Here is a 22,043-nt window from a genome sequence, read left to right as displayed (position 1 = left end):
CGACATGGCAAAATTACTCCATAATGGTCAAAACTGTCGACTTCACCTTTACTGTCGCACCTCCCGTACGATATTTTATGACACATGAATCGGACATATGTCATTTCCCTCCCCGGCTTCGGAGAATGTAAACAAACCAAAAGGCGTGACAGCTAGCCGACATGCTAACCCGAACCGAGTGATGTTTCAAAGTCTTCGAAGCGGAAAATCACACATAACTAGCCTGGATTTATTGACATGACGACTGGGTTGTCGATTGTCTTCGCGGATCGGCAAACCGCCCGGCGGAGAGCAATTTACAGTTCGTTCCCCGGAGGAGGGTGGCTGCAGTTGTTGTGCAGCTAACGTGCTGCTAATGTGCATGAGGAGAGCTTTTTACATGCCTATCAATGATCAAACGTAAGTAGTCCTTTATTTAAAGTAAGTTTGTAGTGTTTACTTTGTAATAGCTGTATTAATATTTGACATAATACGAAACAAGATGTTTACTCACTTCCTCGTAAGTCCAATGGTCCCACAGTAGTCGTCAGGCTTGTTTTGGCCAATATCCACAGTGAATGGGAACCTTTTGAAACTCCAGAAAGGCGCATACGCCTCTCCCTGATACAGAATGATTTTTCTGCAGCCGTTTGGCTGGCGTGATGCGAAAAATAAACGTATTAATATGCAAAATCAGCTGAATCCTTCGTCCTCATACACAACAGTACGCTGTATAGTGAAGAGGACGTCTTCTACCGTACACGTCACAGCGCCCTCCTCCTCAATGCAAGACCGAAGCCGGAAGTCACTCATTTTCATGGCGGGGGATTCAAAAAACTAAATAAATATAACCATCGCTTCCACTCACATCCAAGCGGTCCATATAATTCAGGAGCATAAAATACCGCGTGTATTATGAAATAAACATGCTTTTTCGTGTCACATGCACTTTAAGGTAGGGTTATCAAATTTATCCCAATAACAGCGGTAATTAATTAAAAAAAAAAAATCTATCACGTTAAAATATTTAATGCAGATAATGCATGCGCTGCACGACCCACTCACGCATTGTCGCGCTCAGTCTGTAATGGCGCCGTTTTACCTATATGGAGAGAGATAAAAGGCAGCATAGAATGAGTAGAGTGAATTTTGGCAGCCTTTGGAGCCTTTTTTTAATTGGCTAAAGCCTTACACTCTCTCCCTACAATTAGAAATATCATGGGAAGCAATGTGGGGAAGCAAGGTAGCAATTGATCTTTTTCTTATCACCTTATGTTATTTCCCAACGCAGAGAAGATATATCAATTGGTAGTACTACGGACAGTCATGGTTCCCACTTCCCATCATGCATTTGGACATGGCTACAGTATCATTTACTGAAAGCTCAACAAATACTAGATGGCAAATACTAGATACTAGATGGCAATATTTAGTCACAATATACAAAATCACAAGTCTTTCTATCCATGGATCCCTCTCACAGAAAGAATGTTAATAATGTAAATGCCATCTTGAGGATTTATTGTAATAATAAACAAATACAGTACTTATGTAATGTATGTTGAATGTATATATTCGTCCGAGTTTTATTCATTTTTTTTCTTAATGCATTGCCAAAATGTATATGATCGGGAAAAATTATCGGGAATGATTGGAATTGAATCGGGGGCAAAAAAAAGCAATCGGATCGGGAAATATCGGGATCGGCAGATACTCAAACTAAAACGAGTGGGATCGGATCGGGAGCAAAAAAACATGATCGGAACAACCCTACTATCGATGGTACCATTATAGGTTTGGTAGCAAGCCGCTAGCCCCAATGCTAGCTGCTGGCTCCTTACCTCTTATGCATTGTTTATGCTTCTGCATCAGGCCGATGGCGCAGCCACTGCGTCGAACCTACGCCGTCAATGAGCATTTGAACCTCTGCGTAGAAGTGACGCATTGCGCTGTAGTGTGCCGCCCAGTCCCTAGGAGTGTGTATCTTTACCTTTATTTGGTCTCACGGACTTTCACGGGGCTTTACATAGCACTTCTTGGTTACTTTAATGTCAGCAAAAGAACAGCTGTTTCCAGAGCTGAAGCTGAAAGTGCATGATTTTTCTATTGCACACCGGACACTATCCTGTGCCGCGGCACAGTGGTTGAGAAACACTGAGTTTGGGTAATGGCTGCCAGTCAGGGACCTGGCAGACACAGTAATAGGGCGGTAGGTGGGTCCCACACTTTTTTTGTATGGCTTGGCTCCCGGGACGTGGTCTCCTTTTCGCCTGGCTGCCGGTTGTGGGGGGGATATGGGCCCCGGTCCCGCGCCGCCCTGCAGCGGCTTCTCAACACTCTCCGGCTTCCACTTTCCCTTGGGCTCCGGCACAGGTCGCTACCACTCCGGGTGGGGACCTAGTAGGCTGTGGGGGCCGTGTCGGTTGGGGGATTGCTGCAGTGGCTGGTTGGCGAGCAGTGGTCGGGGCGTGTGTCGCGGGCGGGGGCGCGTCCCCTCATTCCCGCGTCCCCTTTTCTCTGAAGGCCAGTTAATGGGGAGATGGATGGTCCGGGGGACAACCCTAAATCCCGGGGGGATGACGGCGACCCCCTTGCTGGAACTGCGGGAGGAGGTATGGGCTGCGCTGGAAACTATCGGTCGTAGGACTAGCAATCAGGCAGCATAGAAAAGGATGTCAACATATCCACACTTACAAGTGATTCACATAATAATGGGTTCTACACCTCACATTGCTTATTTGTGTATGCTCACCCCCACCTAATCATATCTCTGACTCTCCCCCTTCTTTTTTCTCCTCGGTCGTCAGGCCCCCCACGTGGTGTCAACCAGAAATACAATTAGCTATCAATAGCACTACCATATTCATAGTTAGTGTCGGTGTTGAATGTATTTTTGTTGTTTGTTCTTCTCTCCTGTCTCTCCTTTTCTATTTCCCTTTCTGTCCCCCCCATAACTCATTCCTGCTCGCTGCTTTCCCCTAATAAACGCAACACAATAAATAATCATCACAATGGGAGTACACTATATCATACTCCAATGTGATACATTAAAACTGTTCAGACCAATAGGACAATCAGATTCCCATAGTCCGTGTCAAGCAGCTGAACAGGATAGGTTACTAAAAAAAAAAAAAAAATCTTGCAATATCACTTTTATTTTATTTTTGAAATTAGGTAAATTTTACTTCATTAAAATAATTTGTTTAGTTAAAATATTTCTTCAATTTAAAAAATAAAACTTGTCATGGAAAATCCTCAAAACTTAATGCCCTTTAAATATGAAAAATAAAAATAAAAAGAAAATATTTGGTAGTATTGTTTTTTTTTTCTTCTCTCTAATCATTCGTTCTATTGCAGTTTAACTCGACTGTTTTCACGAGTAATAAAAACTTTTCCATGTCAAATTTGACATTTTTTCATATTACAGTACTTACAATGATCAAAAAATCAGGAATGAAGACTTTTTCCATCACAACACAACTTCATCAACTCATCTGCTGCCATTGACGATAGATGTCAAATCCATGTAGCCTGGGAGGTTTGGCAATGAATTGTCATTGTCAGCCATTGCTTAACACCATTCTGATTACACATGACTATTTCCTAATGTGTTGCTCTTGTGCTTCACTCGTGGTACATTTCACCTCAGGTTTCACACAAAGGTTGCACTGTTGCACCATGTTAATTATGAGCTATCTTAGCAGAGCTACGCTTACAGTCTTTCTTCACGCTCCAAATACCTTACTATCCTTGGCCGATCGCCATAAAGTAGGACATCATGTGGAAAACGTGATCGATGGAAAAGATTGACTGAGTGGAGGGAGGTTTTTTTACTTGTAAAACTCAAGAAAACCCTCCAATCCGTGAAAGGATCGGAAAAGTTTGACACAATTTAACATCACTTATCGATCTTGTGTTTTTGTTTTTTTTGCTTCTGATTGGTTCTCATTTGGCGGAATTTGTGAATCTGAGTTTGTCAAAGTTTTGAAGGGAGGTAGCACAAAATGACTGTGTCCAAACAAAATGGGCAACAATCTGTTGTATTTCCAAATGGATTTATCTTTAATGTGCTATACGAAACTTTTAGTGTTAACTGAAAATACTTTTCTCCTTCAAACATGCTCGACCAATTCCCTGATGAGTACATAGAGCCCAGACATTTTAACTGAGACTGCTCCAAAAAGCTCTTTTGCTTCCCTTTAATAGAGATTGTTCGGGTCTGTGCTAGTCCATGCTCGTCTCTGCGCCAGTAACGCTACTTCACAGAGCTTCCGCCTAGAATCCGCTCAGCAAAAACACATTTCTTAGCCAACTTCAGACTTGCTACTTACAGTAAACAATCACAGGCTTTTTTTATGTTTCTGGTGCTGATTTAATTGGCCAAACGCTCGTTGCTTTATGTTCGTGCTAGTACAAGCATACGTGCCATACACAGACTGCAGTTCCGCTGTAGGCCGCAGGTGGCAGTCACGAGTAAAAAAGTGACAAACTCCATATAGCAGACATATCCAAAGTCCGGCCCGGGGGCCAAATGCGGCCCGTGGTCAAATTTCATCCGGCCCCCAGCCTTTGTCATAAAATCAATAACGTCTGTCCCGCACGCAGATTGGTCAGCAGTACTGCAACCAGCATATGAAGTAGCTTACACACGAAATGCTGCTCCTCATTTACCCACTAAAAGGCAGCAGCACTTTAACCCTTTATTGCCAAATGTATCACATTTTATACACTTAAAATTTCATGATTTTGAGACTGATTTAGAATTTTGACATTTCTTTTTGGGGGGAAAAAAAAATGAGGAATGCAAGTCAACACATGCATCTGCAGGTTCGATGAGAAAAAAAAAACATGATTTAGCATGGGTTATAGATACAGTGCCTTGCAAAAGTATTCGGCCCCCTTGAATCTTGCAACCTTTCGCCACATTTCAGGCTTCAAACATAAATGTATGAAATTTAATTTTTTTGTCAAGAATCAACAACAAGTGGGACACAATCGTGAAGTGGAACAACATTTATTGGATAATTTAAACTTTTTTAACAAATAAAAAACTGAAAAGTGGGGCGTGCAATATTATTATTATTATTTGGCCCCTTTACTTTCAGTGCAGCAAACTCACTCCAGAAGTTCAGTGAGGATCTCTGAATGATCCAATGTTGTCCTGAATGACCGATGATGATAAATAGAATCCACCTGTGTGTAATCAAGTCTCCGTATAAATCCACCTGCTCTGTGATAGTCTCAGGGTTCTGTTTAAAGTGCAGAGAGCATTATGAAAACCAAGGAACACACCAGGCAGGTCCGAGATACTGTTGTGGAGAAGTTTAAAGCCGGATTTGGATACAAAAAGATTTCCCAAGCTTTAAACATCTCAAGGAGCACTGTGCAAGCCATCATATTGAAATGGAAGGAGCATCAGACCACTGCAAATCTACCAAGACCCGGCCGTCCTTCCAAACTTTCTTCTCAAACAAGGAGAAAACTGATCAGAGATGCAGCCAAGAGGCCCATGATCACTCTGGATGAACTGCAGAGATCTACAGCTGAGGTGGGAGAGTGTCCATAGGACAACAATCAGTCGTACACTGCACAAATCTGGCCTTTATGGAGGAGTGGCAAGAAGAAAGCCATTTCTCAAAGATATCCATAAAAAGTCTCGTTTAAAGTTTGCCACAAGCCACCTGGGAGACACACCAAACATGTGGAAGAAGGTGCTCTGGTCAGATGAAACCAAAATTGAACTTTTTGGCCACAATGCAAAACGATATGTTTGGCGTAAAAGCAACACAGCTCATCACCCTGAACACACCATCCCCACTGTCAAACATGGTGGTGGCAGCATCATGGTTTGGGCCTGCTTTTCTTCAGCAGGGACAGGGAAGATGGTTAAAATTGACGGGAAGATGGATGCAGCCAAATACAGGAACATTCTGGAAGAAAACCTGTTGGTGTCTGCGCAAGACCTGAGACTGGGACGGAGATTTATCTTCCAACAGGACAATGATCCAAAACATAAAGCCAAATCTACAATGGAATGGTTCAAAAATAAACGTATCCAGGTGTTAGAATGGCCAAGTCAAAGTCCAGACCTGAATCCAATCGAGAATCTGTGGAAAAAGCTGAAGACTGCTGTTCACAAACACTCTCCATCCAACCTCACAGAGCTCGAGCTGTTTTGCAAGGAAGAATGGGCAAGAATGTCAGTCTCTCGATGTGCAAAACTGATAGAAACATACCCCAAGCGACTTGCAGCTGTAGTTGGAGCAAAAGGTGGCGCTATAAAGTATTAACGCAAGGGGGCCGAATAATATTGCACGCCCCACTTTTCAGTTTTTCATTTGTTAAAAAAGTTTAAATTATCCAATAAATTTTGTTCCACTTCACGATTGTGTCCCACTTGTTGTTGATTCTTGACAAAAAAATTAAAATTTTATATCTTTATGTTTGAAGCCTGAAATGTGGCGAAAGGTTGCAAGGTTCAAGGGGGCCAAATACTTTTGCAAGGCACTGTAGTAGAGCGCTTATTACACATATTCGTTTTGACTTTTCTTTTTACAAATTTGAAAAAAAGGTTTCATTCGGACCTTATTTTTCAAATTTTGGGATTCTCTGATAATTGCTTCATGTTGCAGATATTTAAGGGCTAAGCAACATTACCCCGTGTGACCCATTACTTCCATTTTCTAAAATGGCGACAACAAAAAAAAGAAAGTTGACTGTGACGGCCGACGCTTCAAGGATAGGTGGAAATTGGACTATTTCTTCACTAAAATACGCAACAATTGTGTCTGCCTCATTTGCAAAGAGACAGTCGCTGTTTTTAATGATTTCAATGTTAGGCGATACAAACAAGACTATCTGACATGTACGACAAGATTACAGGGAAGATACCCAGCGAGACATTGAAGCAACTAGAAGCTGGTTTAATTTCACAGCAGCAGTATTTCGCAAATGCACGAGAGTCGAAAGAGAACGCCACAAAGACTAGTTGCAAGATTGTTGAAATTATTAATTAAAAAAAAAATAATAAAGCAAATGTGCCACACTTAATGGCTTGCTAAAATTCGCTTAAATATTATGTTCTATGTAAAGCACGTCAGCCAAGGTCGGCCCCCCACATTTTTACCACACCAAATCTGGCCCCCTTTGCAAAAAGTTTGGACACCCCTGCCATATAGCATCTTTTATTGGATTGGGGTGAATTTTTGGAAACTATTTTTTCCAACTCAAAATTCAATGAAGTCAATCAGATACGTTTAAAGGGAAAAATAGTAATTTATTAAAGTATATAATAATTATTATTATTATTATTTGTTTTAAAATAAAATGTAAAGAGTTAGTGACAAAATATCATATTTTACAAAGAAAAGTTATATTGTTGGCATTTTTCTTGTAACATTTTATTATTATTATTGAGGGGACAGTCATGATTTTAGTCACTGAATTTTTTTTGTTTTGTGTTTCTTCATATATTGCCCAATATGTGTATATATATGTAAATATATATATATATGTATGTGTGTATATATATAATTATTTTAATCAATATAAGGAGAGGATTTTTCTCATTTTATGTGAATACTGAATTAATATATATATATATATATATATATATATATATATATATATATATATATTTTTAAATTCAAATTAAATTAGGTAAGGTGGAAAACACTCAGGTGACTTGAATTTCCGCTCTGAGACCCCCAATTTGGCCAAATTTCAAAATTGTCCGATATGCATGTGTGATACATCATTGGAAAGCTTAAAATCTCAATTTTATGGGGGAAGAAAAATTTTGAACAAGAGGACATTTAAAAAAAAAATAAAAATTAAAAATTAAACAGCAAAACCCTATCTGGAGGTGAGAGCACGCGAGAGCAGAATTACAGACGCCATGACTTTAACGAGATATTATCGTGTACTTACCTTGTTTCGACCCAAAAACTCCATGTAGCATGTATCACTGAGTTACAAGACACAGCTGTGAATGGCCACAGCTGGATTTTTTGGGGGATTTTATGGCTGAAACATGGTAATATAACAAGGGTCGCGATGCAGAAATCGCAGACATCAAGAAATTGTTGAGATTTTCTTTTTCATATATTTAACCTTTTAAACGTTTTTTGTTTTTTAAAATTTTTCTTTGTTTGGATTGATTATTTATCATCTAATATATTGGGAAAAATTCGACAGTAATGAAAAAAATACAATTAAGCGATAGTTATGAGATAAATATCTGTGACTTTTTTTTACAGACGCCAATTTTTTCATTGTGACGTAATTTGTTTAAAAGTTTAAAATACGCGAGTGAATAATTTTTTTTAAGTCTTTTTTTTAAATTTTTAAAAAAAAACTAAACATTAGACATCAAGTGATGATTTTAAGCTAAAAATGACAGACATTTCGAATAATAAATACGATTACTTCTTTTTACGGCTAGGTTGAAACAAAAACGGTTGCGCGACGTCTGTAAACGGGGGCTTCCAGGGTAAAAGGGACGAATTAAAATAGTTCAGGGGCTTAATGCGCCATGAATCTGCTATGGCAGCATATAGACATATGGTTCTATCAAACACAACAGTTCTTTTGGCTTAAAATACAGCAGTTTATTTTATAGAGGGTTGCAAGAGCAGAAACTGCTTTTTCAGTCTTGTCTGTGTTTTCCGCTGTAAATAAATTGATAAAGATTTATGTAATTTAAGGATTAATTTTATAAAAATGTTACAACAAAATGCAAGCAATCTATTAATGAGGAAAAGTAATTTTATGAGTGGAAGAATCCGATTTAAAAAGACAATTTTTTTCCGGTAATTAAAAAAAAAAAGATTACCCAAATTTTATTCATTTACTTTTTTTTTTTTTTTTTTTTTTTTTTTTTTTTTTTGAGGAATACAAAAAAAAAACCAAGAGATGTAACCTGAAAAAACAAACTGCCACCATTTTGGCACTTTTTTCTATTATTTCAAGAAACAATAATTATTTCTATTGTGACATTTCCTTATTTAGTGTAGCCATAATTATCTGCCCCCCATCGAAATGGATTGGACGGACTTCTATTGCCGTGTTCAATGAGTGTAAACATGACCTGTGATTGTCTTGTCCTTAAATGACTCCATAAGCTGGCAACATGATTGAATACATTTGTTGGTCGTGTAGCTCAATTAGTGATTCAGCAATGTTTGTGTGTCTGTTAAATGAGTTTACACACAAAAACACAAGAAAGAGCTCTACTTTTTATAGCCAACCGCTTTGGATTTACAGTCTCTTAGCCACAGTGAAAGCGGGGATAAAAGTGTCTTGTCAGCCGCCATGTTTTATGTCAAGCATGACCTCGGCGAGACGTATGAATGAAGGGAAAGGCGCCCACATCTGCTCGGCAAATGTTCCACGCGAGGAAACAAATTATCCCCAACAAAAGCGAGGTTACAAAAGTGCAAACGGTGTCAAGTAGACTGAACTATGGAATGACAATTTCTATCACATACTTGATCCAGATTGGCCATTTAGAACGCTTTTGAAACCAATATGACTAAGTTTACATACATGTATCCAATATTTGAGTTAACTTCAATATTTTGTTGTTTTTAGGTTCATGTGGCCAGTACGTCTTTTGTTCTATCTCATTTTAGCTTAACGGTTAGCATGGCTTTTTTGTCTTATGTACAAATCTCACTTTAGCTTAGCATTTAGCCTGGCTTACTCCTTTGTCTTCTCTTTCACTTTAACTTAGCACCTAGCATAGATTCTTGGTCTTCTATTTTGCTTTAGCTTAGCACTTAGCTTGAGTTATAGCATATTCTCCGGTAGACATGCGCCGATTACGGGCATACTGTGGATTGAAAACGTCAAGGTTTCAAAACCCGAATTTTTTTTCTGTCACACCGTTCCTTAGATATTAACTATTTTATGTCCCAAAAATGCATGGAGAACTCCCTCGCTTGCAGCTGCAAGGCTCAACCCTCCCACCATCGAAAAAAAAGAAAGTCGCTGGTATGGGAATACTTTGGTTACAAGAAAGTTACAGACGGCCACGGCTTAGAGGAGGAGGGCAACCGACATGTAAAGCATGTTTGCGGAGGGTGGCTGCCGAGGAGGCAAGACCTCCAATATGATTTCGCATTAATACAAAATTAAAGGTTAGTAAACACTGTCATGAACGTTTCCCACCAGTTGCGAAAGTTAACTCCAGCATGTTTAGTGTGTCTAGCCTTGGTAAGACGTGTTTTTTTTTTCTCTATGGCAACTGTCAATGTATAGAAAGAGAGTGTGTGTGTGTGTGTGTGTATAATATAAACATGATACGAGTCATACACACGTGCTTTTTATGGAAAATATTTCAATTATTTTTGTTCTGATGTAGAGCTGAAACGAATACTCGAGCAACTCGAGTAACTCCAGTTTAAAAACTGATCCGAGTAATTTTATTCACCTCGAGGAATCGTTTAATTTTGCCAGCTCTAAGCATCACGTTTTGCCCGGACTACTTTTACTGCGGGACAACGCGCTGACGTCATATGCATAGAGGAAGAAGCAATTAAAAAAAAAAAAAAAAAAAAAAAACTTACCACAGCTGACAGCCGCTACAAACGACGCCGACGTTGCTAAAGACTACGCCCCTATGATGCTAGTTTGGTAGCAGGTAGTGTCCGATGCGTCTCATAGATATCGCATGCATTTAAGATAATATATTGGTTGAAAATTCGACAGTAACGAAAAAAATACAATTAAGCGATAGTTATGAGATAAATATCCGTGACTTTTTTTACAGACGCCAATTTTTTCATCGTGACGTAATTTGTTCAAAACTTTAAAATATGCGAGTAAATAATTTGTCTTTTTTTTTTTTTTTTTAACAAAATATTAGACATTGATTAATTATTTGAAGCTAAAAATGACAGATATTTTGAATAATAAATATAATTACTTACCTTCTTTTTATGGCTGGGTTGAAACAAAAGCGGTTGTGCGACGTCTGTAAACGAGGCTTTTCAGGGTAAAACGGACAAATAAAAAATAGTTCGGGGACATATTGCACCATGAATCTGCTATGGCAGCATATAGACATATTGTTCTATCAGACACAACAGTTCTATTGGCTTAAAATACAGCAGGTTATTTTATAGAGAGGTGCGAGAGCAGAAACTGCTTTTTCAGCCTTTTCTGTGTTTTCCGCCATGTACATATATTTTTAAAAATTATTTTAACTTCACATTATAGTTATGTTCCAATTTTCTAATATGTTTTGAAAAAAAAATCATGTTCAATGGAAAAAAGTTTTTTTTTTTTTTTAAACCCAGATATCTCAAAGTAACACATTTTTGAGCTGTAATTGCAATCCCGTGATCCCGTGATCCCGTAATATTTTGGCTTAAGGTTATCATACCGGCACATGCCTCTTCTTCTGTTTCCCCTTGATTTTAGCTTAGCGGTTAGCATATATGCTCATAATATAGCTTATAGGCCTACTGTATTAGCTTAGTGATTTGCATAGGTTTTTCTGTAATATTGTATTATATGTGGTGCACATTATGGCGAAGTTTTAAATGTCACTGTACTGTACAATGACAATAAAAGTTTTCTATTCTATTCTATTAACGTTAGCAGTTAGCATTTCTTCTGTTCTTGTTCACTTAAGCTTAGCATTAAGTATCATATTGTTTTACCTGTTTTCTCTTACTTTGGTTTAGCAGTTAGCACGGCTTCTCAGGCTTCTTCTTATCTCTATCACTACTGTTTTAGCTTAGCTGTTAGCGTACATTCTCCATCTTCTCTCACTTTAGCTTAGCAATTAGCATGGCTTCTCCTGTTTTCGTTCACTTTAGCTTAGCAGTTAGCATTTCTTCTGTTCTCGTTCACATGAGCTTAGCATTTAGTATGGAGTATAATTTTGTTTATCTTGTTTTCGCTTACTTTGGTTTAGCGGTTAGCACGGCTTCTCCATCTTCTTCTGACCTCTATCACTACTGTTTTATCTTAGCTGTTAGCATACCTTCTCTATCTTCTGTTCTCTCACTTTAGCTTAGCAGTTAGCATGCCATTTTGGACACTTAGCTACTTTTTATAATGGAAACATTAAACCATTGTGAAGTGAAGTTTACAACTCAGGAGAGGAAACGGGACTTTTGACTTGGACGTGTTGGTAGCAGTCGACGAGCAGATGTTGGAATTTCAGTGCGCGATGACTCCCTGGCGTTGCTCTCCTCACACGCTCACACACACATTTGAAGGCACACGTGCATCGCTGCTGCAGTGAAGTGTCTGGCAGATAAAGTCGAGCGGCAGTAATGATTTCCATGTTGGACAGAGCCGTTAAGATGTTATGACATGTTTTCCAGAGCACAACAACACGCTGCATACTTAAAATGACACAATTCTCAGATTTTTATTTGCCTAGAAGACGTCTATTATACGTTTTAGACACTAAATTTGAACTAAAGGGTCTATTAGTGGAGTACGCTTCAAGTATAAGTTAACTCGGCTATCAAAAAAGTTGTCAATTTGTTAATTTTGTAAATTTGTTAAGCGATTATTTGTTGATTAGTTGATCAATCTTGGGTGCCCTAATACAGATTTGGGATCATAAATATGGCGGAAAACACTCAGGTGACTTGAAGTTCCGCTCTGAGACCCCCAATTTGGCCAAATTTCAAAATTTTCCTATATGCATGTGTGATACATCATTGGAAAGCTTAAAATCTCAATTTTCTGGGGGAAGAAAAATTTTGAATGGGAGGGCATTTTCAAAAAATACATTTTTTATTAAAACAGCAGAACCTTAATTGGAGGTGAGAGCACACGAGAGCAAAATCAAAGACGCCATGATTTTAACGAGATATTTTTGCGTACTTACCTCTTTTTGATCCAAAAACTCCATGTAGCATGTATAACCGAGTGTCAAGACACAGCTGTGAATGGCCACAGCCGGATTTTTGGGAGATTTTATGGGTGAAACATGGTAATATAACAAGGGTCGCAATGCAGAAATCGCAGACATCAAGGAGTGGTCGAGATTTTCATTTTCATATATTTGCCCTTTTAAACAATTAAAAAAAAAAAAGTCTTTGTTTTGATCGATTATTTATCATCTAAAATATTGGAAATATGCAACAGTAATGAAAATAATACAATTAAGCTATAGTTATGAGGTAGATATCTGTGACTTTACGGACGCTAATTTTTTCATTGTGACGTAATTTGTTTACAAGTTTATAATATGCGAGTGTATAATTTTTAAAGTCGTTTTTTTTTTTTTTTAAACGAAATATTAGACCTCAATTAATGATTCTAAGCTAAAAATGACAGACATTTCGAATAATAAATACCGTACTTACCTTCTTTTTATGTCTAGGTTGAAACAAAAGCGGTTACGTGACGTCTGCAAACGGGGTTTCCAGGGTAAAACGGACAAATTATCAGACCAAAAAATCTGCTATGGCAGCATATTGTTCTATAAAAAACAACAGTTCTTTTTGGCTTAAAATATAGCGGTTTATTTTAAACGGGTGCAAGAGCAGAAACGGCTTTTTCAGCCTTGTCTGTGTTTTCCGCCATATAGTAAGTTAGAGGTTTTCAGAAATATCATGTTAAAATAGTACAGTTGTGCGCATAAATTTAATATGATGTGAATATGTTAAATTAGATATTACATGTGTATGGAGGATTAAATATACTGTACAGTACTTATGTTGCAAAAAAGAAAATATAACTAGAACATTAGGTTTGATATCCAAAGTCAACATAGGAGATGTAGTATAGTAATGCTTTTTATTGTGCTTTTTTTTCGGATGTACATGTTGATCTAGTATGTTTCTTGGCTGCTTTTTTCCGCAAACATCACGGATGACCACACTTGAAAGGTTTTTTTTCCCCATGAAAATAGTCCCACTAAAATAAAAGCAACTCTAGTAGATGTTTTGATGTGCCAACATGGTGCTGAGTCATGATTTTTGTGTGTATGGGTTGCATGTGTCTGTGCAGGCCAACCCTTGGTTCCTAGGCCTGGTGGTTCTGGAGATGTTGCTGACTTCGCTGATGTCAGAAGCCAAACTTTACAACATTGCAGACACCGTTGTCTCTGTGTCGCTAGGTGTGATGTCACGACTCCCGCTGTGAGTGCTCTCTTCTGAATTAAGTCCAAATGTCAATGTATTAGTTTGTATTAATGGGGAAGTTCGGAATGTTTGACATTGGTTTTAATCTTTGGGTTTGCAGGGGTTTAATTAGTCGGTGGAGTTGATTTCAACAAATTCTGTGCAGTTTGTCAGTTATCTGTTAGTTTCAGGGCTCTGGAGTGGCTGAGCTAGCCCGAGTCAGTGGTCCCATTTTAGCATGTCAATAAAAAACATATGCACGCATGAGAATCACAGATGACCCATGCAATCAATAGTGTTAGCTATGTTTTCAGGATAAAGTTATTAATACTTACCATTGCATGTCAATAATTGGAGCATGAACCGAACTATTTGTAATCCAGCAGCTCTGCAGGGAACATGCTGCAGAGTGGAGTGATATTTTTTTCTACCAGTGTGTTTGTCGTACCCAGCAGCAAGTAACCACAGTTTATTTTGTTCCTCGTTCTTCACTCGACAAAATGGTGGTGCCTGTCGAAAAGCAGACCATCACTAGTAAAATTAAAGAAAGTAGTTTTCAGTGTGAGCTATTTACCTTAGCCATCGTTTTTCCTCAACTATTTGATCGTTTACGAGAAGGCAGGTTTGCTGGAGCTTAAAATATCCTGATGGCCAAAATGAAAAAAAAAAAAAAATTGTCGCGATCAGCCATCTTGCTGTTTACATTCGCTTGGAACGCTTTGAGGTCGCAACTGGTACCTAGTGGGTAAGTCGAACTTCCCACCTTCCTCGAATGCAGCATGAGCACGAGTGGCCGAAGCACTCCTTTCTATGCAGTCGCATTTTGCATCTAGATAAATAGTCCCACAGAATAAAATGAATTACGGCATTTTGGTGGGACATTGGCATCTGCATTTTGAATTTATTTGACTGTTAGGTCTGTTAATATCGTTTTTCATTGACATGGTAAGATTGGACCTTTGACTCAAGCTAGCTTAGCTATTCCAGAGCCCTGAAAGTAATAACTAACTAACAAACTGCACAGAATTTGTTGAAATCAACTCCACCGACTAATTAAATCCCCGCTAACTCGAAGATTAGGCCTAATGTCAAAAATTTTGAACTTCTGCTTTAAGTTAATCAAGTTTGTTCATGGGTTAACGCCACAAATAAAAAATGTTTAATTTTCAAGGTCCAGTGTGCAACTCAATTCAGTAATAGAAAATGCCTTTTCACATTATAACTTATGTGAAATTTGAAAGACAAAGATTACACATTCAAATTGATATATGTGTTCAAATGTATTAAATCGCATTAAAAGATTATTCATTCAATTTTATGTTGAAACAAAAAGTGATCACATTAAAAGCAGAATCCCGCCTAAGCAGCTAAATTCAAACCATCACCATATTTGTTCCCTTTGACCTCATTACCTAAAAATGTAATGGCCGTGTCCACAAATGTATCCTACAAGTTTGATAATAATTTCTTGGAAATCGTTCTTGATCATGTACACACACAAAAAGACAAAAAACCTTCAGAACAGAAAACCTCTGTGACCTTTGACCTTATGACCCCCAAATTTAATCACCTCTTCCATTTTATCTTACAAACATGGTCTGCAATTCTGATAATAACTCAAGAATGTATATAGGGATTATCTTGAACACAAACATACAAATTCAATTTTCGCCCTGTGACCTTTAACCCCACGACCCCATATTTAATCCTGTTTTATTTCAGTCAGTCATTCGTTACAAACACATCCTGCAAGTTTGATTAAAAATATCTGATTTGATATGAAACTGAATACATCCAGATGAAATATACCAACTTTTAACATGAAGCTTGTCATATTAAAACCTGAAAGCTATTAACTTATAAGGCGATACCAAAACTGTGCACTGGACCTCCCCCAAGGTTGCTGATGCGAGGTCTGGAGCTGTCAGCCTATGTGTACGTGTGGGAACACTTCCGCCTGCTGGAGCTACCATGGGACTCAGCCTGGACCTGGTGGTTCTCCTTCCTGGCTGTCGACTTTTGCTACTACTGGTTCCATCGCTTCGCCCATGGTACTCGCACAATCACGTAATTGCGGCCACTTTTGTTTTTTAGTACTCACTTTTCAAGATGTTTGCTCAATTTTGTTTAGGTTGAGGTTTGGCATTTACGGCTCATGAAACCACACGCTTCTATCAAACTAGTCATTTTTGTCATCCAGCACACATACGTTTTTAAAAATATATTTTGTAGACTTATGTTGGGCTCTGGTTGCCTTGGAGGTATGGGACTTTAGTTCAAGATTTTAAGGTTATTTAATTTTTGCCAAATCCTGCGCCAACTTTAAAGGATCATCGTATTTTTGACCTTTGTGACCTTTGACCTTTTCTTTTCCTTTATCACCTTACTAGCAAATTTGTGTTAAATCTGCTATCAAGGTATAGCAAAATTCCTTTTCTGACCTTTGACCTCAATATCCCAAAATTCTGGCAAAGATAACAATTCTAAATTGCCAACAGAAAATATTACATTAAAAAAAGATTTGGCAAAATAAATAAAATATTTACTTTTATTGCTAACATTTTAGTGTACATTAAATGTTGCCAAATAATAATATATATTAACAATGAAAATCAAATTATATATTTTGGTATTGAAAAGGATTTTCTGATGATTCAAATGAGAAATATCATTCTACTAGAACAAAGTTTAGAACGTCAATGTGCAGCGTGGAAACGGCGGGTGTCATAAATCTTAGCATTTTGAGTTATGGAGGGCTTCCAATAGAAAACTGCAAAAAGAAGACGCGAGGCTGCTATTAGGCGGCATGTAAAACCCGGCCCGATTCTGTGCCGTGGCCACATGAAAGCGGCACCGCAGCATCATTGAGTGGAAACACGCAGACGCTGATGTCTTCATTACTTCGGAGACGTTGCTGCTTTCTCCGTTGACGGAAAAGTACGCGGTCCAAACCCGAGCAGAAACCGCCGGTTGTTTTTCACTCGTTTGCTACCATTGATGGCCATTGACAGTAAAAAGATAGTTGTAAGGGGAAAAAGTTCAACTGTCCAAACACTCAGTTTTGTCTGAAATACACTTTATTTCCTCATTAGAATAAGAAGGAAGACGTCACGAGAAGCTTTTCTTAATGGGAGTTGTTTTTGCTTTTCCCTGAACGTAATACTGTGGCTTAATGTGGATTGGTCACCTTCTGTTAGCGAGCCAATCAGGGGAAAGAGGTGGGACCTGTAGACATGACCAAGAAGCTTGATTTCTATGGTGGAATGCCAAGCGTTTTTTTGTAGATAGGTCAATTTCTCAAGTTTCGTCTGAAATGATAAAAAGGAACAAAGAACATCACTAAAAGCTTTTTTTTTTGACAGGAGTGTGAAGAGAGGAGCCATTGTCCAATAACCAGTCGTATATTTTTGAAGAGTCCTCCAATTACTGTAAATAAGTCTTGACTAGATCTTTCCCAGATTGATATTTGTCCTATATATCCGGTACGAATATATTTCAATCAATCTTGCTTGCAAATTTGTTTGTTTTGCTTCCGTGTTCATCACTAGCCAATTATGAGATCAGTTTTTAGTAGAGATGTCCCGATCGATCGATCGGATCCGATCACGTCATTTTCAAAGTATCGGAATCGGCAAAAAAATATCTGCCATGCCTTTTTTAAATATATATGTATGTATATTAGGGCTGTCAAACGATTAAAATTTTTAATCGAGTTAATTACAGCTTAAAAATGAATTAATCGTAATTAATCACAATTAATCGCAATTCAAACCATCTATAAAATATGCCATATTTTTCTGTAAATTATTGTTGGAATGGAAAGATAAGACAAGATGGATATATACATTCAACATACGGTACATAAGGACTGTATTTGTTTATTATAACAATAAATCAACAAGATGGCATTAACATTATTAACATTCTGTTAAAGTGATCCATGGATAGAAAGACTTGTAGTTCTTAAAAGATGAATATTAGTACAAGTTATAGAAATGTTATATTAAAACGCCTCTTAATGTTTTCGTTTTAATAAAATTTTCAATCAAAAAATAAACTAGTAGCCCTATTCTGTCCTCAATGTGTGTGAGTACACAAATTGACAGATAGCGAACATAAGTTCCAAAAAGAAATCAGACGGTGTGGCAAAGTTGCATGGGCTTTACTGAAGTCATCTCTTTTTGACAGGAGCACGTTTCTTGTATTTTTGTAAAACTGAAAATAACAAGGCAATGTGTCAATAACTTGCATAAATCACAAAATAACATAAAATGTACACACACGTGTCCATTTGAGCAGTAGCACTAGCCAATTAGCTCACAAGCATCTAACAATGTAACTGCATTTCACCATATATGTGAACAAATTCAAATACACATCATCAATAACTATCTAATCCTCATGAATATAAACAAAGGAGGAATATAACTCACAAGCGATGCATGTATTACTCACAAACAGTGTGATGGGGCTATGAGAACTGCCACTGAATATTAGATGCGGACGTTAGCTGGTCTGAATAGCACTGTCTATTAGTTATCAGTTTTTGATTGAAGTGGTTTTTCATTATGAAAATTTTTTTGAAGCAACTTATTTTTTGATTGAATAGTAAAGACAAAAACGTCCTAGCCAAAATGTGGCCCAAACACAAATCAACATTATTTCAATCAAAAAAGTTGCTCCAATCAAAAAAAAAAAAAAAAATTTTGTCAAAGAAAAACAGCTTCAACATGCATTTTTTTTGAGTTTCAAATTTATTTTTGCATTCAAACACTTTTTTTTTTTTTTTGGATTGAAGCAAATTTTTTTATATTGAAAATATATATTTCGTTTGAAGTAACTTTTTTTTTTTTTTTTTGATTGAATAATAAACCTCCATATCCTCTACTTCCATATGGCTCCGCCCAGGGGATTTAATTTTTGACTGGGGTAACTACATTGGCACGACACCGGCGGGCGTACCATATTCAATGGATGACGATCTTGGCGAAAAGTATTGCCTAAGCAGCATAATTTAGAATTCCCTTCAAGAATGATGGGAAACAAAAAACGCTAATTGTCAACTTATTATTATAAATATTCTTGCAAGTTAATTTTATTGCTGACACTGCGTTTCGGGGTCATCAACATGTTGTGCCCCTCCTGCCCCAATAGTCAAACACTGCCTATGTCTGTACGTAAGTTAAGGCCACGCCAACTTTCACAGTCTGATTTATGTCTCCCACTCAAGCAAAAAAAAAAACAAAAAAAAAACCCTCATTACTTATATCAAAGGATTCAAGACAACAAGAGAAGCAGAACAAGGATATGAATTCATTTGGCGTCGTTATGCTGTTATTTAACATGTGGATCCATTGATCGGTGCTACGTTATTTAGCATGTGAATTTATTGACTGAGGCAAAGATAAAGTCTTAATGCGTGGATACACAGTATTTAGTCGGTAATTGAAATGAAAATGGATAAAGCAATTAAATTATCTTTGTTGATGCTGTTTACCAATACCAAATTACTGTATACATTTCTTTGCAAGTGTGCTTATACACCGAAAAAAGTAGTCCTCCTTCACTTCGGTCATGTGACATAAACTAACTTGGACGTCGTATTGCGACTCTTCTAATTTTCATTACTAAATGTTGCCATAATTACATTGAAAACATCTAGCATGAAAATAAAAAATAAGATGTACTGTACCTTCTACAGAGGACTCGTCGCTTGCCTTTTAATGTTCTTTCGCTGCAGTTTCTCCAATGTGAAGCGGTATTCTGGCTACCTGAAGGGCGTGGGCATTTTGTGCTAGGCAATGTATTCAGCTAGTTGTGGTCCCATTTTTTTTTTGCCACCAATGCTACATTGTGCACCTTTGAGAAAAAAAAAATCATAATTCTTAAAGAGCTCTCTAAGATAGCAGAACTTTCCCTAAACAGTACAATTTAAAACATCGCCGTATTTCTGACCTTAGTGACCTTTGACCCTTTCTCGTCATATCATCTACCCAGCAATTTTAAGTAAAATAGGCTAGTTCGTTATCAACTAATCACAAAGCTCCATTTTTTACTCCTATGACCTTTGACCTATTGACCCTAAAATTCAATAACATGTTCGGTTTCATTTATTAAACACATCGTGTCTAATAATAGTCCTTTTACTCGTTCTTGAGTTATATTGAAACCAGTGTTGTTTTTGGCAGCCCATTCCATTTTTGTCTTGACGAAAATACTTATTAGTCGTAGTTAGGCCTGTCACGATAACAAATTTTAGAAATTTTATCGCGATATGCGATATTATTGCACCCCCCCAATTAAAAAATTTTTTTTACAATAACACTGTGAGAATACAGTATATATTAATAGATCATGTACACCCATTTAAACGCAATAAATGTTTACTCTTAAATTCAAAAATACTTTTTAGGAAATCAAAAACAATAGACCATGCCTCTTTTAAGTAAAAGACCACAATATTAATACATCACAGAAACATAGAAGAAATAAAATGTGTTTTTTAAGGAAAAAATAAAATTCCACTTAATAATTTAAGCATCTAGGCAGATAAAAATGTTTCCCCTTATAGCTTCTGCTATGGCGTTCCATGTGTAATACAGTGGTACCTCTACATACGAAGTTAATTCGTTCCAGGAGCTTGTTTGTAAGTCAAAATGGTCGTATGTCGAGCAGAATTTTCCCATAAGAATACATTATAATTCCAATAATTCGTTCCACAGCCCAAAAACCCACACGACATCCTTAATAAATACTGCTGTTACTATTGCAAATAGCAATTACAAAGAGCAAAACACATAAAATATGAATAAAATCAGAATAACAATAACAATAATACAGTACAGTACCTGTAATAATGTAACAAATCGGCTTCTAATGTGGCGGACTTTTTTTTGCTGTACCTGAACGCACCGCAAGGCTGACGGTGAGCAGGAGAGCGCTATTTTACTTTCTGTTTCGATCCTGGCGTCAACAGCAGTGGACACTCGGCGAGTTGATGGAATAAATTATTTGAAACCTGACGAAGCTGGCGATTTCTTAGGCAATGTTACCACAATAAGAACTGTCATCTTAACTTATAAAGACTGGCGAACGGAAGGGGAGATCGGCATTCTACGACCCAGTTCATGGATGCACAAACCATGCTTATATTTTGCCATCATTCACATCTTCATTTCAATGGTAAGCGTCAGCTTTTCTTTTTTTTGTCTACCTGCACTAAACTTAAACTGCACTAAACTAAAAACAGAACTAAGATGCATTTTGTGTACTTGGTAACAAGGAAGCCGAACTTTTAACAGCACGTCAGCCGCTCACGCAGGTGCACGCGAGGCGATAAATCACAGCGGAAAAATTATCGCCTTCATTTTTATTTACCGTGCGATAAATGGAATTATTGCATATTGCGACAGGCTTAGTCGTAGTCATATTTTAGTCATTTCAAAATGTGTTCGTCTCCGTCTAATTCGAGTCGAAGAAATCTCATACAAATTTTGTTGTCGTTTATTTGTTGTTGTTGTTTATTGTTTATTGTCATCATCATCGGTATCATTGACATTTACAAGATAGCATTGTGATAAGATTAACCCGAAGAAAAGACCAGGGCTGACGGGAGAAGCCTGGGTTTATTAAATCCCGTCCCCATTAGACAAAGGACGCACACCATTACATGATAGAGTAGGCATTTCACATTGTGGTACATGTACAGTATTTTTTTTTTTTTTTTTTACCTGAATTTTCTTCCCAAAAGTTATTGATTCGACGTAACTCTTGGGTAAAGCTGTCAGTCATCTGTTTGCTCATTGATTAGGGTAATCCAGACGTGAAAGTGTTGGCTGGACATGGGCGTTTGCTCGATGTAGGTCACATTGTTGTGAAAATCCTGTCCAGTGTACTTAGCAACCAGTTTAGTAACTCCATTGTACACAATTGTTGCAGATTTAATCAAAGCTCGACAGCATTCGCATATGT

The 22,043-nt window shown here is 37.5% G+C and overlaps 1 protein-coding gene across 1 annotated transcript in view; it reads left to right on the top strand.

Annotated features, from left to right (window-relative positions):
- Positions 1–22,043, top strand: part of agmo (alkylglycerol monooxygenase) — a 119,574-nt gene that overhangs the window by 5,719 nt on the left and 91,812 nt on the right. The window contains exons 2-3 of the mRNA XM_057833811.1: positions 13,960–14,090; positions 15,972–16,123. Coding sequence (XP_057689794.1) covers positions 13,960–14,090; positions 15,972–16,123 — 283 coding nt within the window. The remainder of the gene's footprint in view (positions 1–13,959; positions 14,091–15,971; positions 16,124–22,043) is intronic.

The sequence above is a fragment of the Corythoichthys intestinalis genome, chromosome 4, assembly GCF_030265065.1.
Source record: "Corythoichthys intestinalis isolate RoL2023-P3 chromosome 4, ASM3026506v1, whole genome shotgun sequence".
Classification (NCBI taxonomy): Eukaryota; Metazoa; Chordata; class Actinopteri; order Syngnathiformes; family Syngnathidae; genus Corythoichthys; species Corythoichthys intestinalis.
Note: the sequence above shows the minus strand (reverse complement) of the source record. Positions and strands in the feature narration are given on the sequence as shown.